We start from the raw sequence: 14,228 nt of genomic DNA on the forward strand, positions 1-14,228 counted from the left end.
CCATGTTTTTGTTTGTCCTTACTTCCTCTTCCGTCAGTCATCTAAGTCAGCTTGCGTCTCGATTGGCTTTTGCTCCGGTACACGTGACATTACACACTGTGCGTGCTCGGCTCCTCTCGTAGCATTCCACACACTACAGCTGTTAGCTGCCCGTAGCATGTTGATGCTAAACGATGCTGGGCCCGGTGTTCCCTGCGAGCTGAGGAGAAGGAGGCAAGGACGACGTGCTGGTATTGAGGTGCAAGCTAGGAAGGGACGACGTCGACCTGTCCATCCACCCACCGTTATGGGGAATGTGAGATCTATCTACGATAAGGTGGATGAGATAACCCAGAACCAGAGGGAATACTGGCAGAGTAGCATCATGCTAACAGAGCTAACACCGGACACGAACGCTACATTGGAAGGATTTCACCTGCTGTGGGCGGACAGGATACAGGAGAGCAAGACTGAACACACTGGTGAAGAAGGCCAGCTCAGTTCTGGACCCTGTGGAGGTGGTGGCTGACAGGAGGATTATGGCCAATCTGTCGTCTTTGATGAATATTTCTTTTTTTTTTAGATATATATTCTGATAGATTAGTTATATTTAGACATAGAGTGGTCTAGACCTCCTATGTTTGTAAAAGCGTCTTGAGATAACGTTTGTTGTGATTTGGCGCTATACAAATAAAGATTGATTGATTGATTGATTGATTGACACTACATGATTTCTAGTCGCAAATATTAAACATGTTCATTATTTACGATCTCTCCTTCTGAGGCCTTCCGACCGGACAGAATCACTCTTAACACACGCCACAGGAAAATCACACACCATGTCGTTTGCAAACATCAGACAATCGGGCCTTTGCTTGATGATCATAAAGGGGACAAAAATCACCCCGATTATCCTGTAGTGTGTACCCGCCTTTAGACTTGCATAGAACCACGCAACTGAAGCAATATGTATCCATCGGCAGCCATGTGGACGTTAACCTGCAAGTAGTAGCAATGCTAACGATATCCACAACCCTTTAATATCGTTAACCCACAGACGCTGTGATCCAGTGTTTGATAAATTCAGCACAGTTTGACTGTTTTCAGAGAGTTTTCTTACCTTTAGACGGCAGTAATTTAAATTGCAGCTTGAACAACCAGGAAACTGCATCGCTAACATCCCTAACTAACCTTTTCCATACTCCCGTCACAGACTGCAGAGTTGCCTACAGCAGTAACGGCTGGTACACAAGATGACGACACACAAATTGCTTGCCGGATTCATGTAGATGTATTTTCCTCGTCACATCTTGACTAATGAAACACTGCACACAAACCTCTCCCAGAGCTCCCTCTGGCTTTAAAACCTCATAGAGAAACTGTAAAGCGATGGCCATAAATGGTAAGACGAAGAAGAATATAATGATAATAAAATCCATCGTATTGCTTTCTTATACCCGACATGAGAAAAAGCAACATCTTAAAATCAAGCATTGTATGTGTTGTTCTTACTTTTCCTCCTGGTGGTTGTCCTCCCCCTCGCTCAGCTCTTCATCATCCACCAAGTGTCCGAACGGCTCTGAGGAGATGGACACCATATTGGAGAGGATGAGGCGGCTGTCACTGCTGGCCGTCAACACCAGCTGGTCATGGCTGTGGTTGTAGCGCACGCTCCACACCCTGGTGCAAATGACACAGACATTCAGTGAGTGCTGCGGTAAAGGTTTGTGCATGAATGTGTTTAAGAGTCTGCAGTGGAGATGAGGAATTAATCGATCTGAATAAAATGAGCAATGATACAGACTAAAACTCTCCACTGTGGATTAAACAGCCTTCCACACAGCAAAAACACAAACAGCTAGTAAGTCTGTAGTCCGTGCCAAAAAGCGTGTCTGCAAAACCTGCAAATCCTCTTTTAGCTGTCAGTAAGAGAGAACGGATGTCTACGATAAATAAATAAATAAATAAATAGATAAATAAATAAATAAATAAAAGAGGAAAGTGGATCCAGGCAGCAGAAAAAAACAACTTAGAAACTGAACTTTCTTCTCCTTCAAAGACGGGGAAACTTTCGGTATGACCTCAGTCATACGGGCATTGTTGGCAGCTCGGCTCGCCTGCCTCGGTGCGTCGGAGAGACTCAGACATTCAAGATGAAAATCCTTTATTCAGTTATTCTGCTGCAAGGGTTCTTCTATTCTCGTGTAGCATTTATGTCAACTGTGTGTCTTAAGTTCAGGCTGCTGGACCAGGATAGGATTTGATTGAGAGGGGTAAGAGTATAATTAATGGTTGAGACCGTATACTTTACTGTAAAGAGCACAGAAATGAGACAGCTTCAACAACTGGTAATACTTCTGCAGGTTAATAAAAAAGAACATTTTAAAAGGTTAGTTATTCATTTTTCCTATTTTTTAAAGGCACTTTAAGTTACCACTACTCGAGTACTCGCAATTATTATTACTTTTAACCATAAACAAAAATAAATAAATAAAAGTCCATTTTGGTTATTAGCAGGCTAATCTTCTCCGCTCTGGTTTCGTCACAACAACGTGTGCTAACAGGGCGAGCAAAAGACGTGATGTGAGACTGCCTGTTATCTGTCTCTGCTGTTTTCTCCTTGTGCTTTAAGCATCGAACTAGTGTTTCTATGGTATGCAAGTTTAACGCCACATATCTTGCACTGCACATTAACATCATCGTGTTCTTGGAAGTACTTCCAGACATCACTTTTTTTTTTTTAACTAACATGTCGCAGGTGTCGCAGACGGTTCTGTACTTGTGCTTTTGCTTTCGGTGGAATAATGTGTTCCTAGAGAGTTGCCGTAGCTGCCAAAAAACTGTTGTTTTTACTGAAATCTGGCTCGGTGTGTACTAAAGCTGAAGCGGTGGCCGGTGAAGTCATACGTTTATATCCTAATGGCGAGAACCTGAGTACTCGAGTATTCGTACCCATCCCTACTTTGGTTTAGATTCTAGATTTTGTAAGTACTTTGAGTTTAGTTATTTTTCTGAGTTAAAGCTGGGGTTGGTAGTCACGGAAAACTAGCATGAATTTGAATGTAGCATGTCCTCATGACTCCGTCTAACCCCTCCCCCCCTCCCCTCGGAGCTCCTCCAAAATGACGTCCCCGCTCACATGCATGAGCGCAGCTGATTTGCGACCATATGATCGTGGCTGATCCAAAACCGGTCCTCACCAAAACATTATCATAGTGAAAGTTAAAAACACAAACAAACATGGCTGCTGTTAGCACTCACAACTGTCATGCTAGTATTATCCAGTTGTACTGGTGACACAATATCAGGAGAAAAGTTATAATACATATATAATACTGTAACAGGTCTACTGTTTGTTAAACGTGTTCAGTGTAGATGTTCTTAATTCCTACAGTGTTGACAGTCAGTGAAGGCATCAGGAGAGGTGTAGAGAGTGCGAGCGGGAGAGAGGAGAGACAAGAGGAGAAGTTCTTCATTCATTCAAACATTGATTGTTGCTTTGTTGGTTGGCGTGATCACGGCCGACAGTGACCGGTTATTAAAGATCAGCGTGTTCACGAATCGGCTTGTCATCCCTACAGTGTCCGGACGGACCCTACAGTACATATTATGTAGGACTTACTAAATGTCATAAATTCTTTTGTTTGTCAGAGCCCCCGTGGTGAGAGCTTCTTAGACTCTGATCCGGACTACAGTCCTGAGCAAAGCGTCTCATCGGGTCGGAGGGGACAGGCCTGAGGTCGAGCGAGTGGGGCAGTAAGTAGAGACAGGGGAAGCAGAGGCAGGGGACGGGGAGTGAACGCTGGGGAAATGTAGGAGGCGAGCAGAACAGCAGGATGGGATTTTATTGGTTTCATATTTGGCTCCTGATGGCAGGGATTGGTTGGTGTTTTCCCAGGTTTACTCCGGCTATAGATAGCGGCTTTTTTTTCGCTCTTTTTTAAGAACACATTATGTATTGATTGCCATCAGGACATAAAGATCATTTTAACCAGTATAACAAAAAATGTATCTAAATCTGATTACCAACCCCAGCTTTAACTCTTTTTCTGATGCTTAATTCTGATTGGCCCTTGACGACGGTTATTAACTTTCATTAACATGAGCAACACCAGAGACAAACTGATCACACGTCACGCCAAATCAATCCGCGGAAAAGAGTTCTGGCACATTTCAGGGGTTCAAAGTTGTGACATTTGTTTATTTTTAAAGGTGTGTGAATCGCAGAGCTCAGAGAAGAAGGACAGCTTCACGTCTTCAATCATTCCAGGGCAGAGATCAGCAGTGATAAAACTTAAAGCACGTAATGGATAAACACACTGTATGTGCAGGCAGACCACACACGCTGTCACATACATGCTCATGCTCATGCAGAGATTTTCTCCGTCTGTATCGTTCTCACACTCGGCTCATGCAAGTCATGCAGAAAATGCAGTGTTCTCACAGTGGGATTCACAGCTAAATATTCCTATCTGTGTGTGTGTGTGTGTGTGTGTGTGTGTGTGTGTGTGTGTGTGTGTGTGTGTGTGTGTGTGTGTGTGTGTGTGTGTGTGTGTGTGTGTGTGTGTGTGTGTGTGTGTGTGTGTGTTTTTGTGCTGGTGCCAAATATGTGGATTTGGTACCTTGCAGTCTATATTTGGGCTGGATTTAAATGAGTAGATGATAATTACCATCCCCTGCATGATGCCAGTTTGCTCATTTTTGCTTCACTTCTTTCTCATCACTCCTTCATTCCTGCCCCTCTCTTTCCATTCCCACTGATCAGCCCTGTCTTCCTCTTTTTCATCCTCTTCCTCTCTTTGTGATTGTCTATGTCTTTCCCTCTCTTCATTTCTCTGTGCGCCCGGGGCACAGCTCAGAGTGCGGTCCCGGTTCCCTCACAGGGAGGGATTGAGGGATAACCGAGGCTGTTGACAGGAAATCAGCCTCGGCCACGCTGTTCCCCGCGCTCCCCTAATCCGCTTCCCTTCTAAAAAATAGTCCCTAATACCCCCAGCAGCCCTGAGGCCATATCCTGGCTGCGCTCTGAAAAATGAGTGCGCACAACAAAGCACAGACACACACACACACACACAGACACACATACACACACGCTCTGGGAAACACCCACACAAATATGCGTCACAATAAAGATAAAGGACAAATACACACAGACATATGCCTTTGCATTATAGAAAGGCTCTAACACATTTCTGCAGCCATACACAGATATACAGAGAACCCATGCACATTCACACACACACACACACACACACACATACACACACACACACACACACACACACACACACACACACACACACACACACACACACACACACACACACACACACACACACACACACACACACACACACACACACACACACACACACACACACACACACACACACACACACACTTATCTCATATCTGAAATCATCCCATCTGCAGCTATCTCCAGTTATGGATATGTTTTCCAAGCGTACCTTTCTTTTGTAGATAACACACGCTCTACTGTGTGTTTGTGTGTGTGCATGTGTGTGTGTGTGTGTGTGTGCATATGTTGTATTCATGTGTGTGTGCGCCTTTATTAGGTAAGGGTTGCTGTGCTGCAGCAGCAATAGCCCAGTTTGGCTCGCAGACACACTGATCATCCATTCAGCTCACATAGGAGAGTGCCTCCTGTGCAAACACACACACACACACACACACACACACACACACACACACACACACACACACACACACACACACACACACACACACACACACACACACACACACACACACACACACACACACACACACACACACACACACACACACACTCACTCCTGCAGTACACTGTGTTCAGCTCTTAGCATCGCCTGAAGCTCTTTCAGAAGACGACCCAGAGCAGGACTTGGATGCAAACTACCCACAGTGATTCAACCCTCACTGACAAAACGAGTAGCTGCCTTTTTAATTAGTAATTAGAGTATAACTGCAGTTTATTGCACCAGCAGTAGTTAGGGCATTTCATTAGTTAGGAGATAAAGCCATTAATAAAAGCAGAAACCAATCAACAGTGCAGCAAAGGAGTTATCACGGTGTTTATCATTATTGTTGGTGAGTTTTCCTGAATGTGCCTGAATCACACTCCGATGCTGAATAAAAGGGATTCTCCCATCAGGCAGATACAGTGTAATTATATTAGACGCAGGAAATACTTTTCATGCGTTCATGTAGTAAAATTTAATGACATGATAAATTACTTCTTCCCCTTTTTTGGGTTATAACTCTTGTCAATTCCAATCAAGTAATAAAATCGGAGATAAAACATTATGCCCTCAACACAAGAGTCACTGAGCCGTGGAGGATCGGAGGGATTTTAAAACTCTGTTTTCCACGAAAACTTCAAGTCTCTGTGGATAAATATTTAAACCAGTTAATCAGTTAACCCTGATCGGTCGTAACAGTCAGTCCTATTATGTCAAGACTAAAACAGTGACCTGATGAGACATGGACTCCAACAACGGGCAGCAACACGTCAGCAGCAGATGGATCAGACTTGGTTGGCAGATAAACTCGGTATCAGTGCATGTGTGGGCATCCTAACCTGCAAAATATTCACCTGCTGCCACCATCTTCAATCAGCTACAGATGTCAAAGACAAGAAGAGTGAAGAGCAGACACTGGAGAGCACCCTCTGCTGTTCATCAAGGGTATTAATATTCATTTTTTATCTCGCTCATTTATGCTCTACACGCTCTGCAGCCTGCTGCACCAGCTCTGTATAAGTTGTGTTCTAAGTTAGGATGTAAAGTTGTCACTACACCATACGTTGAAACTAGTTAGTTTGATTACTATTTACAAGATAAATGCAAACTACCATCCCCTTGGTTCATTGCTACAGATTTTTAAGTGTTACTGGTATTCATATTGTTAATGTATGTTATACCATCAGTTTTGTGAATGTTATTATCACTGTCATTATTATCATAATTCTTATTTCATTATATTATAATCTTGTTGTATTTTATTTTACTTTAATTAATTTGCTTTTATTATGTATTTGCTTTTCTTCTGGTCCTGTCTCTTGGCTTATATGACTGTTCCTTGAAGTGCAACTTTAAAGAAGGGCCAGTTGACTTGTATGACTGAAAAAAGAAAAGTGATTTTAGAATAGAGATATTTGGTGGTTTATTTTTTTAACGTGTTGATTTGTCCGGCTTTTTGCCAGGAACTGATGTTTTATAAACATGCTAACTTGAGAGAAACTCTGGATGTCGGCGGCTCCTTTCAACTGTGACTTATGAAGCCCTTATGAAGCGTTGATGCTGTAGCAGAGGAAAGAATCACTGACAGAATCCCCGGTATCACAGGAACTCAACGTGAGGTGTGCGACATGACCTCCTCAGACAGAACTTTAACGTGCAATCATCTGACCCGGTGTCGGTCAACCATGCCAGCTATAATGTTGAACCATGCGTCATCTTCTGCAGAAATTTAGAGTACAATAAGAATTACTAACTGATTCACATGCCAACAACTGAACAAGGAGAGTACCAGCACTTCTTTTCTCCCATTGAAGCCCTGCTCTCACATGTACTGACTTCCATCTGTCCTGTGAGGTGCCTTTTCACCACTTTGATTAACCCCTGTGCTTAAGTTCTCCTGCTTCAGTGTGATACTCAGGGACATTTGGCCGTAATGGATATTTGCTAACACAGCGTCTTGAATCAGATCCTTAAGGTCAAGGACAGGTCCCGCTTCCCGAGCCACCCCCTCCCTGAACCTCCTCCACAGATCCACCCACCAATGCGAGTGCTCCTCCAGGGTCTTGACCGGCTCCTGGACGTTGCGGACGTCCCAGAACTTGACCTTGCAGTCGTCTCCGCAGCTGGCCAGGTAGTACTGCCGGTTGGGGTTGAAGTCCAGGTCACGCACCAGCTGGCCATGGGCGTTCTCGATGCTGTAGATCTGACTGGAGAGGAGACAGAGGGAGAGAGGGGTGAATAAAAAGAAGACAGGAGGCATTGAGGGAGAGACAAATGAGAGACGAGGCAGACAGAAAAGAAATAAGACAGGGGGGTGAAGTGAGAGGAGCAGCAGAATGGAGAGAAATGATAAGAGAGAGCAATGGAGGAGAGAGAGTGGGATATGACAGAACAACAAAAGGAGATATGAGACAGAGAGAGTGATTCACAGGGTCCACACAAGCTGGAAAACATTCCCAGGCTAAATCAAAGCCTCCTCTGTGTCTGTGTCTGTCAGCGAAGGCCAGACTCAATAAAGGAGCTGATACCGGTGGTGGTAAATTATACAGGCAATCCTCATAACCGCACAGCCTTGAGTATCTGCTGGAGTGAAGTTAACAGAAGAGAGACGCTCTGTGCATTGTGTCGCTTTCCATCTTCCCAGCCACCTACACTTCCTTTTGTTCCCTACACACTTTCTTCTGCTGGGTGTATCCTTTATTCTTAAATATAAAGTTGTTGTTTGTCTCTCTTCTGGTACCTAAAGCTCAGACAAACACAGCTTCCCACCCAGCCAGCAACAAACGTTCAACTCCTGCTGCCCTGAAACAGCCGTCAAATGATCAGAAGAGTCTGAGGTGACCATCGTGTCATAAGTTACGTTACTGATTTAAGTGAAGCTGCTGTTAAAAAACATTTTCTTAAGCTTGCATCTGTCTTAGGCGATGTTATGAGCACCGTAAAAATCAATATAGGAGACGCACTTTAATGTTTGTCATCACACCAGTAGCTTAAAGAAACTAGCAGTCTTACATCTACAGCTCTGCAAAAGACACGAATGTAACTCGTGCATTTTAATGAGACACCAGAAGGACTTCACGAAACATCTGTATTTGCCGACCTGGAGATTTGAATGGTCTGTTTGGTTGCTGTGTGAGGGCCGAAGGTCTGAAAGAGATATACGCACAGAGGGCAGTGCAAGGAGCAGCTGCATACAAACAACATTTAGCTCCTTGTTGCAAAGTTGGGCAAAGCTTTGGATGAATTTAATAGTTTTCAGAATGTTACTGCTGCAGAAAAATCCCAAAATAATGTCTAATGTTCGTGTTTCTGTAGCTACGTCCTCATAATTCATTATTATTATTACTATTACTATTACTATTACTATTACTATTGTTATTATTTTACATTCATTTTATTGTATTTTATTATTCATTTATTTATTTATTTTTTATTTATTTATTTAATTATTCTACTTTGAGTTTTTACTTTTTATTTTCATGACTTGTAAAAAATGTAGTGCAACAGAGCTGTTGTGTGTCTTGTATCCTAAAAAATGTTTGAAAAATAAACTAGAAAAAAAATTAAAATAATAATCAACATGTTTAAATTCTTTGTTTTCATTTGCAGCAAAGCTTTTGATGAATTTTTATCTGCTTATAGAGCTGCAGAAAAATCCCCAAATAACATCTAATCTTTGTGTTTCTGTAGCTGTTTCCTTCTAATTCATTATTGTATTATTATCTTATTATTATCATTATTATTGTCATTGTTATTGTTATTTTTTTATTATTATTATTATTGTTATACATTCATTTTATTTTATTTCATTTATTATTCTACTTTGAGTTTTTTCTTTCTATGACTTGTACAAAAATATAGTGCAATAGAGCTGTTGTGTATCTTGTATCCTAAAGAAAGGTTTGAAAAAAAAGTATAAATAATAATAATAATAATAATAATAATAATAATAATAATCGTGTTTCAAAGCTTTGTTTTCATTTGCAGCTTTCTTAACTTTCCCTCTATGCTGCTCTCCCTCTTTTGCCTGCAGCTTCAAACTGAAGGAATCAGCCTGTGAGTCAAACAGTGAAGGTCAGGAGCAGAGGTCACTGTGAGTACAGGAAATAAAGGCCCAGAAAATACCTTTTTTATACATTTAATGTCTCCATGTGAGACAAAACAAAATCAATAGTATCCTGAATTTATCGCCACACTTTGTTGTATCGTTATTTGTGCTTTTTTGGTCTTCATGCGACTCAAAACTCTGCGACATGACGTCACATACAGGATGCTTTACTAAGTCCTGCTAAGCTGATCCCAATCACACCACTCAGGAGCGACTCAAAGTTCAGTGCCCTGCCCAAGGACACTTCAACATGCAGGCTGCAGGATCTGGTATCGAACCACCAACCAATCGATGGAGAGAAAACCTGACTCCACTGCTGAGCCGCAGCTGCACACATCAATTCAGCGACGGCGGCTTGTTGAGCCAACCTGCTTTCCTCCATGAGTGTGTAATTGAGTGAACAGGTGTAGTGGTTCCATGGCTCTGAAGCCGTTTTCATCAGCCTGCCTTTGAAGACTCCTGATGTTGTTTTCCGTACAAAAGAAGGGAGCAGAAAATCAACTGGGGGTCAGAGAATGGGAGCCCATTTGAATAAACTTGTAATTAATTGGATCCAGAGCTTTGTTTCCACCATAAATGCAACATGAGACTTAGCAGAAAACCAGCACTTGTTTTTCCTCGGCATCATTTCTTCTCCGGGCTCGCCTCGCTCAGCTCAGCTTGGCACGGTTTTGTTCAGCAGAGTGGAAAGCTGCAGTGTTATGGCCCAGCTGGAAGCCTACCGCAGCTAGCCGGCTAGATAGTCACCCCGCTGATCACGTTAGGCAATTAACATGCTAATTAAAAATCTCATTAAAATAAGGGAGGAATAAAAGAATGACCTGGGGCAGACCGCTGGGCTTCAATTAGGTCAAGACAACTCAGGGACTGTGTGTGAGTCTGGGTGTGTGTATTTGTAAATGCTGTCACCGCCACTGGACCATGGAGCCGCAGCTTGAAGGAAAATAACGAGTAGAGCCTTCAGAAAAACACACACACACAAGCACACACACACACCCTGTGGCGACCCCTCGCTCCCCATAGATCTCTGTAAATAGAAGGTAATATGTGCAGGACACACAGATACAACATTTAAGAAGAACTAACAGTTATGATTACAGCAAGTCCTTCATTTCATCTGCCATTGAGCACCATGATGACATGCTCTCAGTTTCAACCACATGTATTCCTGCAACTGACGGCTCCACATCAATGATATCAATGCATGTGTGTATCTGTGTGTGTAACTAAGAAAGAAAACGTCATCAATCAGAAGTAGAAAGGTGGGAGGGCATGGTATAGAGTAGCACAAACCTCGCCCCCAAAACCTGTACAACCCTGCACTCCAAGTGTGTGTGCATTCAGGAAACGGTGAGGTCATCCATTTGGAGATGTGAGCTGTATCATGAGATAAGACTACCTCGGAGTGAAGTATGTTTCCCCTAAATACGGTTAAAATGAATCAGCTGGCGATCTGGATTTTTAGAAGCGAGGACTCTCAAATGTAGTGTAACCTGGGACTTCAACCAGATCCGTGTCCAATCTGTCTCCGATCCGCTGCGGTCCGGCTCCGTGATCTCCCATCCGTCAACATGCAAGCTTCTGTTTTCAGAACGTAGCACGGAGCAGGACAGCTGGAGTCAAGTGACCGAGGTTCTTCCCACGTTAATCACTGAATCAAGGATTCTCCTCCTCCTCTCCTCATCCATGTTGTCTTCCTGGTCCTCTGAAAACCTCTGACCTGTTGACTCCAGGCCTGGCTCCGCTCATCATGATGGTTTGTTGTTGTAGTTAAGTGAAATACGATCTGGTGATAACACAGAGTGTTTTATTCTGAAAATTAACCGGATGTTTTCATTTTGTTTTGGTGCCTGACTTCCTGTCCCGTTCCATCTGCTCTGTTGAGATTAATGCGTCGTGCTCCGGCATCCGGCAAAAATAGAAGTCTTGTGCATCTGATCCGGAGGGTTCCGACCTGCCGGATCAGAGATGCAGCCGGAACGCGAAGGAGCGGATCCAGTGGAAGCTAACACATTGACTAGAAACCTATCAGATCCAGAGCTGTGACGGATCGGAGACAGACCGGACATGGATCTGGTGGAATTTGGCCGTTACAATCCATACTTGTGCAGATGATCATTCTCTGTAAGACGTGTTCTGAAGGAGCGCATAAAGAAGGGAAACCACACCTCTGTAACGGCCTCTGTGCAGAGGATCCTTGTAGGTAGACTGTCCCGTGTACTTCTCCAGTATCTAAATATTTGAATCAAGCATCAAACCACAACTATCAAGTCTGAATCTGACTCTCCTTGAAACTTTGGCTGAACTTTGATTTCACTTTAAAGCAGCTTTTCATGTGTAATTTTAGTCAGGAGCATATGTTTTATTTACGGCACCCCCTCCTTCCCCTCCTCCCCCTCCTCCCCCTCCTCTTCCTCCTCCTGCGTGTGACTCTGAGGTAAAAGGCGTGACCTCGGGCTGTAGGTCTGCTGGTGTTCAACCCGGCCCGCCGTGGAATGGGACGCACCCGCCGCGTGAAAAAGGAAATGGAGCAGGAAATTGGGTTAGTTTTGCTCTTTCCCTCTCCGGTGTCTCTGAGCAATCCTCTCCACGCACGCACACACACGGACACACACACTCGCGCATACACTCCCCCGGCTCAGGCTAATAGCGGAGAGAGAGACCTGGGACTTTTTGTACGTGTGCGAGTGTGTGTTTGTGTTTGTATGAGGGCACAGGATTAGAGATGTGGCCGGCCTAAGCCACCAAACACACTCAATCTCAAGTCATCCAGCCAGCTGAGTGTGTGTGTGTGTATGTGTGTGTGTGTGTGTGTGTGTGTGTGTGTGAGAGAGAGAGAGAGAGAGTGTGTGTGTGTGTGTGATGGGGGTTTGATGAGGGGACAGGGGACCTATTACACACACTGTTAGGCGCTCACAGATAAAAACATAAAACTGGGAAAACACACTCCCTCAAATACGGTTGTGTGTGTGTAAATACAGAAAAAGATATACAGTAGGTGTGTGTGAGAGGAGTCACAAAGGTAGACACACACACACACACACACACACACACACACACACACACACACACACACACACACACACACACACACACACACACACACACACACACACACACACACACACACACACACACACACACACACACTCTCTCTCTCTCTCTCTCTCACGCTGACAAATACACGCACACACACCCTCCTGGCTGAGTCTGGGTGATAAATCTCTGCTGAGGGGATCGACTGGAACACAGACGCTCACAATTACACACACGCTCACACACACATACACACACATAAACTAACACACACACATGTCTCTGTTTCTATGACAACTGCCATGAGGAGGGAGGGGGAGGAAGAAAAATCGAAATAGGAGCGCAATCATTTCATCGCTGATCAAAATTAAAGCCTGGCTTTGAGACCGAGCTGCAGAGAGAGACAGATGGAGAGAGAGAGAGGGAGACAGGCAGGCAGGTAGAGTGAGTGAGAGGAGGGGAAGGAGGGAGAGAGGGAGAGGGGGGAGAGTCTGCCCATGCATAAAAGTGAGAGATCATTACCTCAAGCTGCCTTAATTTTGGGGTAGATATTCATGGTTGGCATTAAGTGCTCACAAAAGTCCAAAAGAGAAAAACTGTGATCACGAGTTCTGAATTTCAAACTTTCAGGAATTAAAGTTAAATTCTCAACGCCTTATTTTATCTCTGTTAGAGATCACACAGAGCAGATGCATTCTGCAGAGGGGAACCAGGACTGTAAACTATGGTTTACATGTCACTTCCTGAAGCCAATGCAGAAGTGTTAAAAATTGCAGTTCCTCGAGTGTCCTCTACAGGCTGGCTGCTGAAACACCGGAAACCACATACACACCCATTCAAAGAAGCCGATCTTTACAGCAGAAATAAACATGTTTACAGCCTGGTTCAAAAAACAGTTTAGGTCTGTACCAGTCTGTCGTGGTGAAGAGAGAGCTAAGCCAGAAGGCAAAGCTCTAAATTTACCGGTCAATCTACATTCCCACCCTCACCTATGGTCACGAGCTGTGGGTAGTGACCGAAAGAACAAGGTGGCTAATACAAGCGGTCGAAATGAGCTTTCTCCGCAGGGTGTCTGGACTCTGGAGAGAGGGTCAGGAGCTCAGACATCCGGGCACAAAGTAGAGCCGCTGTTCCTCCAGATTCAGAGGAACCAGATGAGGTAGTTCGGGCATGGTCAGGATGCCTCCCTGCGGAGGTGTTTCGGGCCTGTCCGTCTGGGAGGAGGCCACGGGGAAAACCCAGGACACGCTGGCAAGATTATATCTCTCAGCTGGCCTGGGAACGCCTCGGTATCCTCCCAGAAGAGCTGGTGGAAGTGGTCGGGGAGAGGAGTGTCTGGGCTTCACTGCTGAGACTGCTGCCCC

General features: G+C 44.1%; 1 protein-coding gene and 1 long non-coding RNA gene across 3 annotated transcripts in view; one reads left to right on the plus strand and one right to left on the minus strand.

Moving 5' to 3' along the window:
* The window catches only part of eipr1 (EARP complex and GARP complex interacting protein 1), a 78,954-nt gene that overhangs the window by 18,630 nt on the left and 46,096 nt on the right, over positions 1-14,228 (minus strand). The window contains exons 7-8 of the mRNA XM_034675598.1: positions 7,760-7,927; positions 1,492-1,659 (exon numbers count right to left, since the gene is read on the minus strand). Coding sequence (XP_034531489.1) covers positions 1,492-1,659; positions 7,760-7,927 — 336 coding nt within the window. The remainder of the gene's footprint in view (positions 1-1,491; positions 1,660-7,759; positions 7,928-14,228) is intronic.
* LOC117806619 lies at positions 1,146-10,372 on the plus strand. Of its 2 annotated transcripts, none has more exons than XR_004629706.1 (3): positions 1,146-1,684; positions 9,754-9,813; positions 9,990-10,372. It is a non-coding gene; the product is annotated as an uncharacterized LOC117806619 (long non-coding RNA). The 2 variants fall into 2 exon arrangements; XR_004629707.1 differs by lacking the exon at positions 1,146-1,684 and adding an exon at positions 6,437-6,665.

The sequence above is a fragment of the Notolabrus celidotus genome, chromosome 22 (genome assembly GCF_009762535.1).
Source record: "Notolabrus celidotus isolate fNotCel1 chromosome 22, fNotCel1.pri, whole genome shotgun sequence".
Lineage (NCBI taxonomy): Eukaryota > Metazoa > Chordata > Actinopteri > Labriformes > Labridae > Notolabrus > Notolabrus celidotus.